Source organism: Crinia signifera, chromosome 9 (genome assembly GCF_055691185.1).
Source record: "Crinia signifera chromosome 9, ASM5569118v1, whole genome shotgun sequence".
NCBI classification, from domain to species: domain Eukaryota; kingdom Metazoa; phylum Chordata; class Amphibia; order Anura; family Myobatrachidae; genus Crinia; species Crinia signifera.
In genome coordinates this window covers 95,063,784-95,081,513 of record NC_139225.1, presented here as the reverse complement: position 1 = coordinate 95,081,513, position 17,730 = coordinate 95,063,784, and the positions used below count along the sequence as shown (strand labels likewise).

At 42.3% G+C, this 17,730-nt stretch overlaps 1 protein-coding gene across 1 annotated transcript in view; it reads right to left on the bottom strand.

The window, feature by feature from the left end:
• Nucleotides 1-6,778: 6,778 nt before the first annotated feature.
• PGRMC1 (progesterone receptor membrane component 1) overlaps nucleotides 6,779-17,730 on the bottom strand; it is a 34,581-nt gene continuing 23,629 nt past the window's right edge. The window contains exon 4 of the mRNA XM_083159413.1: nucleotides 6,779-7,771. Within this exon, the coding sequence (XP_083015539.1) occupies nucleotides 7,665-7,771 (107 nt within the window). The 3' untranslated portion in view covers nucleotides 6,779-7,664. The remainder of the gene's footprint in view (nucleotides 7,772-17,730) is intronic.

Sequence of the window (17,730 nt, the reverse complement as noted above, 5' to 3'; positions counted from 1 at the left end):
CAATGAGCAGAAGCAATGAAGTTACATTAGATTTGTTTTGTCTATTCTGGCCAAGTAAAATATAAGTGAAGATAAAAATGTGGACACAAACAAAAAGTGCTGAAAAGGTAACCATAATAATACATTTGCACAATATCACCCAAATGGGTTCAGTGAGTCCTTCCAAAATTCCAATGAAATGTCCCCCAGGGATCCACAATTTCATATGAGTATGTAGATGCTCTCCCACAGTAAATGAATGCCAGGGAGATGGAGAAAAGCAAAAATAGTGCAAATAACTCCTTTTAAAGGTCGTATTTTAACTATAAGGTTGCACTTACAATAGAGAGACATTTGTAATCACAAGACATTTATCCACGGCACACAGCAGGCAATTCAAGTGGATCAGCTGTATATAAGCACCTGTATGGATGTTCTCCCACAGTAGGAAATTACCAGGATAGAGAAAAACAGAAGCGAGTGCAAATAACTTTTTAAAACAATGTTTTAATATAAGATTGCACTTACAATAGGTAGACATGTAAAGGTACACATGACAGTATCCATGGCAAAACAGCAAAGAAGTGGAGTGCCAACAGTGGTATCCCTATCCAAGCACCCAGTCTGGAACAGGATGCAGCCAAAGTGGTAGTAGAAGTCCAGATCAGTCAGCAGGAGTATATGGCAGTGTCCAAAATGAGCATAAAGCGCTTCTGAGCGTGGCTCCTTTTTCAAATGCTTCTAAGCCACGCTCCGGAACGCGTTAGCAGCACTTTAGTTTTTTTACGCACTTTGATTTCATTCATTTTTCACAATTAAAATATAACAAAAATCAATCATTTTAATTTCTATAATGTAATTTAGATATAAAGTTAGGATACCATATATCATGAGTTAAAATAAAGTAATATGCATAATGCACACTACAGCTCACACACGTGGAATGACATATGACACAGGAATATTCACTTACACAGTCATAGAGAACTGATGTATACATGGAGGCACGCCATCCATCTAACCACATGCTTTTTATCTAATGACATTTTGAAGATTTGTGATCATTAAATACATAAGGGGTTGCTTAGCAAGTATAAATTACCACTCTAAAATAAATGTATACAATTTAGGGGATTTTGTGATAACCAAGAAGTATGTTTAACATTTTACCAATATACAGGACATATTTAACACTTTGAATGCCAATGTTGCGGTGAGAGATCCTCAAAATATCTGCTTACAGTCCCGGCATCGGCATTTTTAGCGGATATTTGAAAGCTCTCGCACAGCAACATAGACACTCAAAAGGTTAACACAAATAGGTCAAGACAAGCAGATGATTAGATGTTGCTCACTAAGCAACTAAGCTACTGGGTGAGGGATATTGCAGAACATGAAACTTGCTGGCCAAAGCTGTATAATCCATGCAAAATAATTCACAACAGGTAAAGCTGGCTATACATTTAAAGACTATCGTTCCAGTGCATGGAAAGATAATTGGTTAAACTACAGTGATTACCAGGGCCTTATTAAGGGCTCCACCCTAGTCTAATACAAAAGTGCCCCCCCCCCCCATGCATTAATTTTATTTTACCAACGTGCTAATTGCCAGGGGTTACATGCTCGTTGCCAGGAGGGTTAGAGTTTAGAGTGCACCAGCACTCATGGAATTCACACTCCTGACTCCTGGGCACGCTGTCTTCCCATGATAGATGCTAGAGGTATAGTTGGACCTCTAGCATCTGTCTCCTAAAAGGCAGCAGACATTTTTAGGAGACCATTTTTTTTTTGCAGATTCCATGATGTCTGCACTCCAGGCTACAGGATGATCAGCCTATTGGTTGACCAGGCCTTGGTGATTATCATTCAGTGATGGTGGAAAATATTCTCCCCCACTCAATGATTTTAACTGAAGAAGGCATACAGTGGTGTACTGGTCTCTGTATTGCATCCAGCAAGCTCTCTTACTCCACAGCAGGATAAGTGGTATGTTTTGTCTCCAAAGGCCAATGCCTTTTGACAGGCCATTCTGCTGCCCACTTTTCAGAGACTCCACTCTCAGGACAGGCAGCACTAGTATTGATCCATTGCACTAAAAATGGTAAAACCATGTGCACTGCAGGTGGGGCAGATGTAACATGTGCAGAGTGAGAGTTAGATTTGGATAGGCTTTGTTCAGACTGAAATCTAAATTACAGTGTAAAAAGAAATCAGCCAGTTTTTACCTTGTACAGAAACTCCCTAATCGCATTCTGTCTGCACATATTACATTTGCTCCACCTGCAGTGCACATGGATTTGCTAATCTTGAGAACAAATTTGTCCTGCAATCAGGTCTGATTAGGCCTAATTCACATTAAAAAGTTGATAAGCTGTGTGGAGAACACTTCATGAATGCTTAGATGACAGGCAAAACTTGGTTAGATGTGTGGCAACTTTGGGGGCGGTTTAAGAGAATACAGGCCCCCTCCTCTCTGCGACTTGGTAGTTTGCTGTGCATGCTCTGTCACTAAAGCCCCCATACACTTTTCCAATTTCGGCCGATTTCACCAGGTTCTGACAGATCGGGCCGAGAAATTGTTTGAAATCGGCCCCAATTGGATGTGTTTGCCATCCGATCCAATGCTTAGTCCTTTGCGCACCAGATCGAAGGTCGGACAGGCAGGCCATAAGAAGTTTAAAATTGGACCCATCAGTGGTACATGTATCGCATCCAAGCAGGATCGTAGAGGAAAAAAAAAGTAGTAAACATGGCTGCAGGTGATTAAGGTCCACGTAGGCCTGGGCCTGAAATTATTGAAGGGCCTATTATGAGAATCAGAGGAGCTGTGACCAGTACTGTGTGGGTGTGGCCAGTGAAATGTGGACATCAGGGACTCTGAGCCATAAGGTGAGCTCAGGTGGCCAAGCTTATGTGTGTAACCACACCCACTCAATCAACATTTTATTTAAATTATTACGCTTTGCTCCCTCTTCGGTATCCCACACAAAGATAATAAATGCCCTCCCCGCACTGCTCTCGGCAGCTCTGGTGGGTATGAACACCATAAGCCGCAATGACTCTCTAAATATGTTAAAGTATAAGTATTCCATGATGAGGAAAATAAAAATACAATTGTAATACAGGTTAAATATTCCTTATCTGAAATGCTCAGGACCATGAGCATTTTGGATAAGGGATTTTTCCATTTTTTGGAATATATATATTTTTTAACATACTTTCCTGGTCCGATGGTCCCCGGCGTCCTTCAGGAACTTCTTCAGCGATCCCAGGGGTGTGCTGGTGTGCCGTGGTCACCGGCGCGCCCGTGCAACCATGCAGTGCACCCCTGAGACCGCTGAAGAAGATCCTGAAGGCCGCTGTGGACTTGGTAAGTATGAAGGGGGGGGGGGGGGGGGGGGGGGGGACTCAAATTTTTTTGTAAAAAAAAAATACATGTTTTTTGGACCATTTCAGATCAGAGATCTCCGGATACGGAGGACTCGACCTGTACATATAAGTTATGGCCAGCTGTTGTGGTGATGGCCCTGTCTTTATGTTGAGGCCTGGAGCTGTAACTCCATCCACCCCATTGTTAATCTAGCCTTGTAATGGGACCTAGGAGCCCATGTGCACCACACACCCTGCAGCCAATATACATATACACCAATGGCCAGCTTAACACAACTACTGTTTGAAGGCAGACAATGGAAAGATCTGTCCAACTAACAACCCACAGGCTGAATTTGCCCTTTGGTTTAGTGGTCTTCACTTATGACAGGACCTAGTGTCTAAGCATGTACTCGGTACATACATGTAAAGCCCTGGGATAGTAGTAGTCTAGCAAATACTAAACAGTCATTTCCAGTAACTACATTTCCAATTTATTTATATCTCTCTATGGCTACTTTCATATTCAACTTTTCCTTTGTGAACAAAGAAAGCAGTGGTTCTTCACAGATATATTGTTAATGTCACCTTGTGTCCAGAACTATTTATGTTTTAAGAAAAATAAAAGAACATGTATTGGAAACAGCATGTGGCGCTCAGCTCATTACAAATCACAATACAGCTGTGTAAAGCAGGTACTGCTGACTGATACCATCCTTGGAATAGACTCCTGAAATGCTGTAACCCACACAGGAACATAATATATGCACTGGCAATGAAGAAAGCCCCTATGGCGAGCCAAATTTGGTTCAGTGTCTATTTGCACCTATGTACTTGCCACTATGCTGGTCTGCAACTGTTCTCAGTTACAGTAGGTAAGCAGTAAACACACCTTCCCTCCCATATCCTGCTTTTCTCTGCACAAGGCTCACAAATCTGCATAAACACACAGGATTGCAGTCTCTTTTCTTAGCAAGCAATAGTGTTTAACAGGGTTATATTTCATTGTGAGTGTTCAGCACAAACACTGGGTCCGACAGAGCTCAAGCACTTGCTGCAAAAACCTGCTTCAGTGACTCGATGTCCAGAAAATATCAGTATCTGTTCACTTCTCAGGGTGTACTGTATACTGGTTTAAAGACTGACATATGTACCCATTTTACTATCCAAACATACACAGAATTATGTTAATGACACCTTAGTTTGGCAGCCGTGCAAGATGCCAAACTTTTTTTTTTGTTTATAGGGGCAAGGCATGGTGTTGCCTTGTAAGCGATACCCCCCTTTAACAAATTTGCAGGCCCGCCAGACGTAGGCCTCTTTACTGTACATCCTGCCCATAGGCTGATTTCCACGCCTGAACCATTTAAACATTGGTTATGGCAAGATTTTATATTTATTTCAAACATATATTTGAAGAACATGAAACTGTCTCTCCCGACAGTATTGAAGAGGCATCTCCGCAGAATGGACCCGACTGTCGGGCCCGTTTTGCCGAGAACGGCCATGGATTGTTGAGGTTACGGCCGTATCTCGACAGTCCACAGCCGTTTCTCGCGGCCATGCTCCCTTTCCTAGTTCGCCAGGCGGGACGTTGAATCCTGCCTGCCGAATATCAGTTGAGAGGGCCGAGAACGGGCCAGGGTAATGACTGTCAGGACCCGGGATCGAATACTCCCCTTTGTCACTGGCAAACCTATGATTAAATACAGAAATCCACATAAGGCCTGCATGCACACCTGGCCATCTAGAGAGGTGCAGTTGTAATATGGAGACATAAGTCGCTTTGACTGGCGTTTCAAGTATATATTTAAGAGTTCTTAAACTCTAGCTCAATTTGGAGACAGAAATAAAAGTCACATTATACACAATTGTCCCAGCTACTTTGTGTACTGTAACTAGAATTGTAAGAAAAGCAGAATATGAAAAAATGGGAACTAGCGACAAAGTTGCGAGACGGTTTTTGGTTCATTCCTTAGTATCTGTAATAGATATGCTGAATAATGATGCATCCCATAGAATGTGCACCACCTATGCACAAGTGGCAGGTATACTTCCACTGATTTAGCATAAAAGTTTCATTATTTGTAATTTCATTTCTTTTCCAGTCCTTGTAATGCACAGTATAAATACTAAATCTGACAACCCCACATTAATGCCTCAAACTTGAGCCTGATTCAGAAGTGCATTAAGGAGCTTTCACTGCTGCTTGGAATGGAATCATGGGCAATGCACTACTATGGTAATACATCTGGAGGTGTCACACTCCTGCTTCCAATAGTGATCCCTGCTGCATTCTAGGATGCAGCATCAGATCTCCTGGGACTTCATTGGCTGACTGCGTGACCCATAGGGTCTTGCTTGCCAGCCGACACAAATCCAACAAAGACGCTCCATTACTCCCCAGATTGTCAGTGACAGACATCTGTCTTAAGAAGCTGAGGAAGTTGTTTCCCCCCAAAACTGCAGCAGACCAATATTCACTAACAGTCTACTCTTAGTACATTGTCACAGACCCATATTGCACTTACTCCGCATGGATCCAGCGCATGCGCAACGGTTACTTAGGGCTGTATTCAGACCTGATCGCAGGGCAAATTTGTTCTTAAAATGGGAAAACACATGTGCACTGCAGGTGGGGCAGATGTAAAATGTACAGAGAGAGTTTGATTTGGGTGGGGTGTGTTGAAATGGTATGCAGTCAGTGGGAAGACAATGTCTAGGACGACAGTCACTAATGGTTGACGGTTACTAGGTCGACATCTTCAAATGGGTGACATATGCTTATGTTTAACATGACGGTTTTCTCTTGTTTATTTTTTTTTTAAATATGTTTTTTCATACTTTACTATCCAAGTGGGCATAGATTGTGAATACAATAGTGTGTCCGAAGCATGGCGAAGGGACGCGGTACAATTACACAGTGTCCATACCGACATATGTTGACAGACACAAAAAAAGTGAAAAACTCATGTCGACCATGTGTATGTCAACCATAAACTTGTGTTGACCTTTTCTCAACGTCAACCTTGGGTATGTCGACCATTTCAAGGTGTTGACCTAGTGACTGTCGACCTAGACATGTCTATCTAATAATGCAGCAAGTATTTACCCTGCACAGAAACAAAATCTCACCCAGATGTAACTCTCTGCACATGTTAAATCCGCCCCACCTGCAGTGCACATGGTTTTGCACATTTTGAGGACAAATTTGCCCTATGATCAGGTCTGAATTAGGCCCTTTATGCAGAACATCGAAACTTTGGGGAACGAGCTGCAGGTGTGTCAGGGACTGAATCAGGCCCATTGTTACTTGTCAAAAATGCCATTTCATATATACTTGACTTTATTACATACAAAATAGTGGTAAACCGAGAACAGTAGATAATAAAGGATATTTCACACACGATAAAAGAATAATACAGAAACATTTCTTTTTACATAAACTCATTTAATCGTTGGTCCTGGCAAAGACAAAAGAAAGCATTAAATGTGCATAAAGCCAGGAGCCGTGTAGTCCAAGGCACAAGGCACCAATAAATGTACTGCTAGTGTCACAAATGTAAGCAGAATTGTTAAATGAAACCTTAAACTATTATAGAAAACATGCGGTCACTTAAACAATTACTTTTAAGTGTAAACTCAATTAAAAAGTTTAACCATTAATTCACCAGCTATTATGAAGATATTAAATACTCTTCACGATCTATAATTTGTCATATAAAGAACAAACATGCTGCAGATTTGAGGAAAGGTAAGTGTGTTTGCTAGGTACTGGTGTAGCGAGATCTATATAAAAGGTTTTCACCTCCTTACTGTAGAATCAAAGATTTCTAAATGTGTACCGATGACTATATCGAATGCATGTGTGACAGAATTACAATAGGTCATTAAAGAGAAGCAGCCATGACTTTACTGAACAAGAAAGCACATTATAATAAAAGGTGGTCTAGAATAAGAACTAGGTGTGTGTGTGTGTGTGTGTGCCTTTGAAGTAAGATACCTAAAACTGAATTCTAAAAACAAGAATGGTTCAATACTAACATCTGATTCCCTTGGTTAACTCACTTTAGAATTTACACTTTTTTTCCCCCACTGCTAAAGCCAGAAGACATGTTCTGTATTAAGAGAGTCCTGGAATTCAAATACTGCTTCTAATATGTGCAAAAGGAATAAAGTTTGTGCTGTATTAACTATATGGAACAAGACTACTTGGAATTCTATTTCCACATAATACAGTAGCATAAAGTCTAAGCTTTAACAGTGATCTGGAATGTTAGAGCTTATTTTCAAAACTTCTTAGGTTTTTGATCTTTTTAGTTGCTCTTCTTCTGGTCAGAGTCAGCTTTTGTGTCCTCTTCATCAGTGTATTCTGTGGGTTCCTCTCCATCCTTCAGGAGCTTCCCTACATGATGATACTTAACTGGAATAAAGTAAAGCGGAGAAAAGATTATCCACATTTATAAAATCAGGGTTAAATTCAACTCTGCATTTACAGAAGTTGTATTTAATGAAGTATGTTCCCCCATATATAACAATAGATGAAACCAAAAGCAAGATAGCTTGTAAACATGCCGAACGCAAAATGACCACATTGCAAAAAGATACGGTACTTGTTTCCTAGCACGGCCACAATCTTATGGATCGTGTACCTTTAAGTTAAGGTACACGATCCACACGATGGACCCGATTTCCTTTGAAATCAGGTCCATTTTGCCGGCTAAGACACAATATCGGGGGCATCGCGTCGGTCGGGACCATTAACATTGGTCCCGACGCGATGCCCCCGATTTTTCCATAGGCTTCAATGTTAAAAAATATTTTAACATTGAAATCGTGTCGGGAAAGGTAAAATATCGGGGGCATCGCGTCGGTCGGGACCATTAACATTGGTCCCGACGCGATGCCCCCGATTTTTCCATAGGCTTCAATGTTAAAATATTTTTTAACATTGAAATCGTGAGAAAATGTGAAAAATGTGAAATGGGCCAATATGACCCATTTCACATTATAGATGTCCCCGTCGTCACCCCACGATAGACGCCAACCCGAAGCGTGGCGAGCGCAGCGAGCCCACGAGGGGCGGCAGTGCGCGTCCTCCGACCTTTTCATTCCCCTACTATCCACTAGAGCGTGGAGTGAGAATAGAATAGTGTGGCGAGCGCAGCGAGCCACCGAGCCCGAAGCGTGGCGAGCGCAGCGAGCCCCGCGAGGGGACACGGATACCTTCACAGGTAAACGCGTCCCTTCGCGGGCTTCACAGGTATCCGCGTCCGCTCGCCACGCTTCGGGTTTCGTGGCTCGCTGCGCTCGCCACACTATTCTATTCTCACTCCACGCCCTAGTGGATAGTAGGGGAATGAAAAGGTCGGAGGACGCGCACCGCCGCCCCTCGCGTCTATCGTGGGGTCGGGTTTACGTCGTTAAATTTGGGGGTCTAGGGAATATTTGACATTGAATCCAATGTAAAATCGGGTCCCAGGGACCCAATTTACATTTTATTCAATCAAAAAATCGGGTCTAAAATCGGGTCGGTCGCGTCGATCGCATCGCATGCGACCAAATCGCATGCGATGCGATCGACCCGATTTTTCCGACACGACCACCCCGATGTAAATCGGTGTGGCCGTGCTAGGAAACAAGTACCAAAGATACATATCAATAATTAGACCTCTATAGAACATCTTCCTTGTTGTACAGAAAAGGATGGATTCTATTCCTCTTCTGCAGAGTGAGCCATCTTTTGCCTGTGGTTACCATGGGGGAATTGGATCACTAGGTCGACACCACTGGGTCAACATACTGCAAGGTTGACGGGTCTAGGTCAACATGGGTCAAGGTCAACAGGTCATTAGGTCGACACAAGCATGGTGTAGACCTACATGGTCTAGGTCGACAGTCAAAAGGTCGACTTAGGGTTTTTCACTTTCTTTTACCTGAATGTCGACACAGGATTAAGTGCATTGTGTCTGCTTGCCATGCTTCGGGCACACTATTTTATTCTCCCACCATGCCTAGTGGATAATAGGGCATGAAATACCGCCTGTCGGCTCGAAAAACCCCATGTCAACATAATGCTTGTGTCGACTTAATGACCTGTTGACCTAGACCCCATGTCGACCTTGCAGCATGTCAACTTAGTGGTGTCGACCTAATGACTATCGACCAACTGACCGTATCCCGTCACAGGTTCCCCTCCCTATGGGAATTATTTACTAAGATAGGAGTTCTATAGAAGATGGGATGCTGCCCATTACAACCAATCAGAATCTACTTTTTTATTTAGCACCTTCTAGAACAGGGGTTCTCAAACTTGGTCCTCAGGAACCCACACAGTTCACGTTTTCCAGGTCACCCGACAAGCGCACTCATTACTGACTGACATTTTAAAAGATCCACAAGTGGAGCTAAGTATTTCACTTGATTCTGTGAGGAGACCAGGAAAACATGCACTGTCTGGAGTCCCAAGGACAATTGAGAACCTGTGTTCTAGAAGATAATAGAATCTGATTGGCTGCACATAGCAACTCCCACCTTAGTAAATAAACCCATATGTTTCACAATGGACAGCATATTTAATTTAAGACTGTTCCAGGAACGGTGAAGTTGTCGCAGGATCTTTGGCTCAAATCGATAGCTACTATAAGCTAAATGATTTGTCCAACACAGCGATAAAAGTACAGCTTCATAGCTGACCGACGTGTGTATAGAACTTTGAATTACAAGAAAGCATTTGTGTAAGATTGATTATATTAACAAACCAAGACAATACTGATTTTAAACTCAACAGTATTTTAAATCGTTTTATTATAAAAATGAAGTGATCTGAGAAATGGTATTAAAAAAATCTAAAAGGTTGTTTTCGGCTTCATCTTGGGCGCACCATCTGAGACCCTGAGATTGCACAGATTGGCCCTCGCATCTCCATAGCCAAGACCAGGAAGTCTGGGTCAGAAGATGCAGACCCTTGCTTAGCCACTTCCATAAAACAGGAGCGACATCCCGATAATCAGGAATACAGACCTTTGCTGCCCCAAATATTGCCATAGCCTGTTAATTAGGCTGCTGCCCAGGGGACACTGGGTACGATGTTTCAGGACCTGTCCTGTTTTAGTGCAGTCGCCAGACCATCAGAGATGTACCCACACCATCAGGTTAGCATACATTAGGCCCTAGGATGAGTCATTAGCCACACCCACCTTTCACTTACTAAGACCTGTACGTTACCATGAGTCATAGAAGTGTTGCATTCCCCATGAGTCAGCAGTCACTGCTAAGCATGCAGGAGTGCTAATCAGAGTTTACAGAATGCCTCGTTAAAGTGAATATACGATGGACAAATGCACTGGCAGAACTTAAACGAAGCATATTTGCGTAGCTCAAGAGAAAGCTGCAGAGTGTGGAATTTCCATATATAAATTGTGCTATATTATTGCTTCTTATGCAAAAATCTGATTTTAAAAGATAAATAACATTTTAATAACCTTTACTTTTGAGACAAAACACACTTTGCTTGAACATATCTGCAGCTGCCTGAATAATGGGGCTGCTGCATATTTGGCTGTGTGCACATACAAGGTTTACATGTAGGGAGGTGTTTACTTCGCTAAAACTAATTCGATTTTGCTAATCTTGGTTGGCTCAATGTTGATTTTACTTTAGCCCTTTGAGTGCCAACATCTCGGTGAGAGATGCGCAAAATATCCATTAAAAAAATGCTCACATTTGTCATATAAATTCAAATGAAATTTTTTTTTGTAAAGAAATTATATTTCCTATAAAAAAAGGTAAACATTATGATGAATACAAAAAGTTTGCTTGGCCATTTTTACACCTATTTTGACAAATTCACTTGGCACTCAAAAGGGTTAACATAAAAGACAAAATATTTTTCCCGGAAAGAAACCCCATTGGTGAGCACAATTTTAAAACAAAATCTACAGACTATAAATGTCGGTTATTCAAACTGCCCTCTCATGGACAAGCACTGGCTTGAAGTTTTTCCAGCAAACTAAAGGCCTTGTTCAGCGGTAAGACATTGTACACAACTGTAATGCTGAAGCCTCTGGGTGAAATTTAATGAGAGATTCAGATAGTGAGATATTTGGTAATAAGAAATCTCCAGGGTTTTTTAAAGCGGCAATCATTTACAATGCAAAACCAGTTTGATTTGGAAGTGTAAATGATTGCCGCTTAAAAAAAAAAAACAACTGGAGACTTACCAAATCTCTCATTTTCTGAATTTATCATCCTATTACAGTACATTTCTCCCACAGTCTTGTGAGACACCATCTGCCGGGGTCCCAAATCTGCCAATTGCATAAAAAAAGACGCAACACTGACGCCATCAAAGTTATTAGCATAACCCTGTGGTTGAGTAAAACATGGCGTTGATGTAGTCTCATGAACACGTTTTTCCATCTCTGGCAACACTAGAAGAATTACGGTCTACGGTCTTGTTGTCTCCAACAAATGCCACCCCGGTATTAGAGTTTGCTGTTCTCCCCATTTCCGTAATAGCGATAACTGTATAAAAGGTCTTAATTAATACACACATAACCTGTGATCAATATATTTGTTCTTGAGATTTTTAGAAGCATTCCAACAAGGATAAAAGCTGGGAATTTTAACACTAATTATAACTATTTGGACATATCCACCGAAGAATATCACTGAAACCAGATATGATTGCAGCATACAACTGGAGGCGAGGGAAAAAATAAAGTTAACCCGATGGAGAGTTCAGGTGTGAGATGATGTGTCGACATTGGCTGATTATGTAGACAATGATAACAAATTGACAGGTAAGTTACTGGTGGCCCAAAAGTGACTTATCTTCACCTGATGGCTGATGCATTCTAAGAATGTCGACATAATGAATTGATCACCAGCAACATGAGTTATGAACGAATTGAAATCTTCAAGTATGCCTCCAATTTGAGATTTTTAAAAGCCAGGGTTGTTCAATCAGTAAGCTAACAAGACTTCTTATGTGTGTAGTGTTCTATATTTCATTCTAATTTCTCACCATGCAAGAGCAGGTAGACCACTGCTTCCTGTCCCAGCCATAAGACTGTGCCTCATATGAGTCCTAATGTCTCAATATCTATTGTAAAGTGGTAGGGTTAGCAAAGACATGGTCAAATATTAGGAAGTGTAAAGGGCACATCAGCAGCTGAAAGTTATTGTCCACTTGATAAGGTTGATAAAGTCATATGCTGAACACAGGTTTGGTGCATGGACTTTGATAAAGGTAGGACAGACGTTCAAGATGAACAGTGATCCAGCTGGCTGAGCATGTCCACCCAACGCACAAATGTGATTGGTTTGTACACCAAGGGCCTTATTCTAGTTCACTCTTAGAGGCAAATTCCTTCTCAAATGGACAAAACCATGTGCACTGCAGGTGGGGCAGATGTAACATATGCAGAGAATTATATTTGGGTGGGTTTTTTTTTCAAAGTGATATCTATATTGCCGTGTAAAAATAAAGCTGTCAGTATTTTCTCTGCACAGAAACAAAATAACTCACCCAAATCAAATTCCAGCTGCACCGGTTACATCTGCCCCCCTGCAGTGCACATGGTTTTGTCCATCTGAGAAGGAACTAGAATAAGGCACCAAGTCTCAGATCTAGTTCCTCTTTCCCCAGGAGACACGTGTTTTATGTACTGGAATTACCACTGGATGTATATATTCCAAAAACTAAGAGCATGTGGATTATAAAGATTAGGGAGCATATGTAATAGGGTCTGCATTGTAAAGTATTGCCACTTTAAAACCCATCCGAGATTGACCTATATCCCGCACCTCCAGCAAACTCGGCCTGTCTTACATATGATCCTTATCATTACATTTGGGACATAAATCTCTATGATAGTCTGTTGTTCTTTCTGTATCAAGTCTTGGAGAGAGATAAAAGTGGACAAATTGCCCAAAGAAACCAATCAGCTTCTATCATTTCATAGACTGTTCTAGATAAATAACAAAAATTTATTTGGACACATTAATCTCTCTTAGAGCCAGATGTATATGGCCCTAAAATGGTTGTTTATCACTCTCCATTTTATCACTTTTGAAGCTTGATACATCTGGCCCTTAATGACTTGATACCACTCTTGCCATGTCTACTTAGATTACCTTAGTGTTCCATTTCAGAATGATGGAATTCTAACGCACATTGAATGTGTACAATTGGGAATAACGGCTATTAATTTTTATTGGGCATTGGGTCTAATCTTTACCACCCCAACCACCAAAATGCAAGATAAAAAAAAAAGGAATTAAAATATTACATTATTATACACATGCATCTACATTTTATATATAACAAATGGACTTATCCCCATGGATACATTGTACAGTATCATTGCCAAGACTATAATGTCACAGAGGAACTGAAAGTTTTTTATGGGCATATCCCGATAATTACTGTAATAGCACAAACTTAATATAGGAAGGTTCTGTGCCTTGTTCAATGGTATATATCAGAAGATCTTCCAACCCAGTCCTCAATTTCCCTGTCAGGTCATGTTTTGCGGATTTCTTTCATCACGCACAAGGTAGCTGATATATTTTGCTGGTCATCCATTATCCTAACTACTTACGGTGGGACAGAAATCCATAAAACATGACCTGTGAGCAAAACGTGATGGTTAAGAATAACTTGTCTAACTGGTGTATTTGGGGAGGAAAAGGGGGTTTTGGTCCTGCACTCGACAATAATAAAAATTAAAGTCAATTAGAATTTTTTTTGGTACTTATGTAGTATCTGGGCGCCCGATTTTTTGATTGTATGCCTTAAGTTAAGGCATACAATCAGATGCGATGCGATATCGCATCGCATACGACCATCGCATGCGATGCGATGACCCGATTTTTCCATAGGATTCAATGTTAAAATGGACTGAGTCCATTTTAACATGGAATTCAATGGGAAAAAGGGGTCCTTTTCATACCCCTACTATCCAAGTGGGCATGGAGTTGAATATAAACCTGTGGCTAGCGTAGCGAGCCCGAAGCGTGGCGAGCCCCGCGAGGGGACACAGAATACCGTTCGCTCGCCACGCTTCGCGCTCGGTGGCTTGCTACGCTCGCCACAGGTTTATATCCAACTCCATGCCCACTTGGATAGTAGGGGTATGAAAAGGACCCCTTTTTCCCATTGAATTCTATGTTAAAATGGACTCAGACCATTTTAACATTGAATCCTATGGAAAAATCGGGTCCATCGCATCGCATCCGATTTGGTCGCATGCGATGCGATGTGCCCGATCCGACCCGATTTCTAAATCGGGCGCCCAGATACTACATAAGTACCTTTTTTTTATCTAATCTGAGAAAGGCCAACTACCATGTTATTTTTCATGGGATTATAATACTCCCATTCTCCTTGGGGAAATAATGTAATATTTATGTATATGAGAATAATACTGTGTTTCCTCGATAATAAGACACGGTCTTGTTTTGTTTCAAAGAAAAACCACCATAGAACTTATTTTAATTAACATTAACACCATGCCCCCAGTCCTGCTTTTACAGACACCACGCCCCCAGTTTTGCTTTTACAGACACCACGCCCCCAGTCCTGCTCCTCACCTACAGCTCTTTCCAGTTTTTCAGGCTTTCCGCTAGGGCTTATTTTCGGGGTAGGGCATATCGGGGAAACACGGTAAAACCTAGCTTTTAATTATGTTCACGTAAAAGGTAATATATTGACACAAATACACATACAAAAATGAATTAGTAGATATCCACAAATGCCCCCAATGTTGTGAATTACGAATTTTGAATCTTACAGCTAGTTCTGTTCTCAGTATATTAGGAATAGGATATACATTCAGTAGGGCGGCAAAGCTCCGCAGTGGGGTGTAAGTTCCAAGGTGCAGAATCAAAAATATTCCAGCGTTTTGTATATCATGACTAGTAGGCAGAGATTCATGCAGAAATTTAACACTGTCTTTCTAGAACAGTGGTTCCCAAACTTTTTTAAATCATGGCACCCCTGATTAACAGAATATTTTTCACGGCACCCCTAGGACAAGTTTCTCATTAATACAATCAGAAAATATTAAATTAAGCAAATTGTGTTTAGATATTATCCCTACTGTCAGTTATGTGGTAATGGTCAGGATTCACTTCTGTTTCTACAATTTGCAAATGACATTGGTCATAATTAATTTGAATTGGTCCTGGACTACCAATCAAGGGCACCCCTGCAAGTCCTTCAAGGCACCCCAGAGTGCCACGGCACACAGTTTGGGAACCACTGTTCTAGGAGTAATAAATATATAGTGATCCTTCTAGGAACTAAGCAGGGTGAGGCGCTGCTGCACGGGGGGCGGACCTGGCCCACCGACATCATGAAAGGGGCGTGCCCAGGCTGCCACACTCAGTAAAGGGGGCGTGCTCGGGCCGCCACCATCATGCAAGGGGGTGGGCCTGGCCTCACCAAAGTTCCTGCGCTGCCGGGAAAGCGCCAGGCATTGTCATCTATAGCAGCGCTGGGCTTCCCTGGGCACACAGGCGGGGACAGCCAGCAGGCTCTTTTAGTGGGGCACTGATAAAGGGGCAGGGCGCAGGCAGCACGCCTCGCTAAAACAGCCTAGAGGGAACACTAAAAATATGATACATAGACGTCAAAACATTGTCACTATGTATACTTATATAGGTACTTGTTTCTTTTCTAACAACAATAAAAGAAATTCCCTGGTTTCACATAAAGGCTATGAGATGCACAAGCAGAGTAGATGTAATATCAACGTATTGAAAGTAGTCACCATTAGAGATATACTTTGTGGCCCTTAGTGAATTTATAATTATATCAATAAAAAGGCATTTAGGCCCCTACGCTAACCTAGTAAGCAGAGAGGTTATAATAATTGTGCAATATTTCTGCAGAGGTTATACTGTCACCTGTAATCCAATGACAGCTCTTTGAATACAAGCTTAGGTATAGATAGCCATTATGGCAAAGAAAAGAAACCAGAGTATGTTGCTGGCCCTGCTTCTGCTTTCACACCATTGTGAAAGTATAAGCGGGAGGTAGATGAGAGAACAGGTCAGCCACTGAGGCGATGAAGGAGTAGATGGGAGCACCAGGGACCAGGTGAGGACAGGGAGAGAAGCAGAGAAAGGTGTCCTCTAACTGCTGTATTTACCAACCCTGTATGTCACAAGCCCTACATGGATGTATGGATTCAAGGGATGCCAATGTGATAGTGCCTCTTTACAAGCCATTGGTGAGACCACACTTGGAATATTGTGTTCAGTTCTGGGCACCACACTGACATAAATTAATTGGACCTAGTAAAAGGTCTTGAATCACTAGAATACAAAGATAGATTAACCAGGCTGAATATGTTTTCACTGGAGAAACAGAGGTTTAGAGGTGATATGATTGGTATGTTCAAATACAGGATTGGGAATCATATGGAACTGGGAGATGATTTGTTCTCTAAAGGCCCCCATACACTAGGGCGACTTGTCCTTAGGACAAGTCGCCCCCGACTTCCCCCTGAGCTTCCCCTGCTGCTCCCCGGGGGAGCTTGATTAGATTGGCACTTGATGTGCCATTTTTTACATGTGATAAATCGTCTCGATTTATCACATGTAAAAAACCCGGGGAGCAGGGGGGGGGGGAGGGGGCTACCGAGCAGGGCTGCTGGTGGGAGCAGGGAGGGCTGCGGGGGACAAAGGCGGCATAGAGCCGGGCAGGGGGAGCCGGCCGGGAGCGGTCAGTAATGAATAAAAAAAAAAAGCCCATACAATGAATGGGCAGCCTGTGATTGGCTGCTGAGCGCTCTCTCAGCCAATTGCTGACTGGCTGAGAGAGCGCTCAGCCAATCACAGGCCGCCCATTCATTGTATGGGCTTTTTTTTTTTATTCATTACTGACAGCTCCCAGCCGGCTCCCCCTGCCCGGCTCTATGCCGCCTGTGTCCCCCGCAGCGTCCCCAGCCCCCCCTGCTCCCTCCACCGCCGCGCCGCCCCACCAGGTCCCAAGTCGGGTGGTCGGACGTGCAGCAGGTCCGACTACCCGACGCAGATCCGATGCGCACGGGACCGCGCATCGGATCTGAGGGGACATCAAAACTAGCCGATTTTGGTCCGATTTCGGCCAGATCCGACTGATCTGGCCGAAATCGGACCAAAATCGGCTAGTGTATGGGGGCCTTAACAGGCCTATACTTTGGACACGCGGGCATGTACTGAGGCTCGAGGAAAATAAATCCCGTACTGAATAAAGAAGAGGATTCTTCACCATTAGTAAAATTCTGGAACTCATTGCCGGTGGGGGTGATTACAGCAATTACTGTTAATAAATTTAAATCAAAACTGGATGCATTTTTGGCCACTAAGAGAATCCTATAGACATGACTT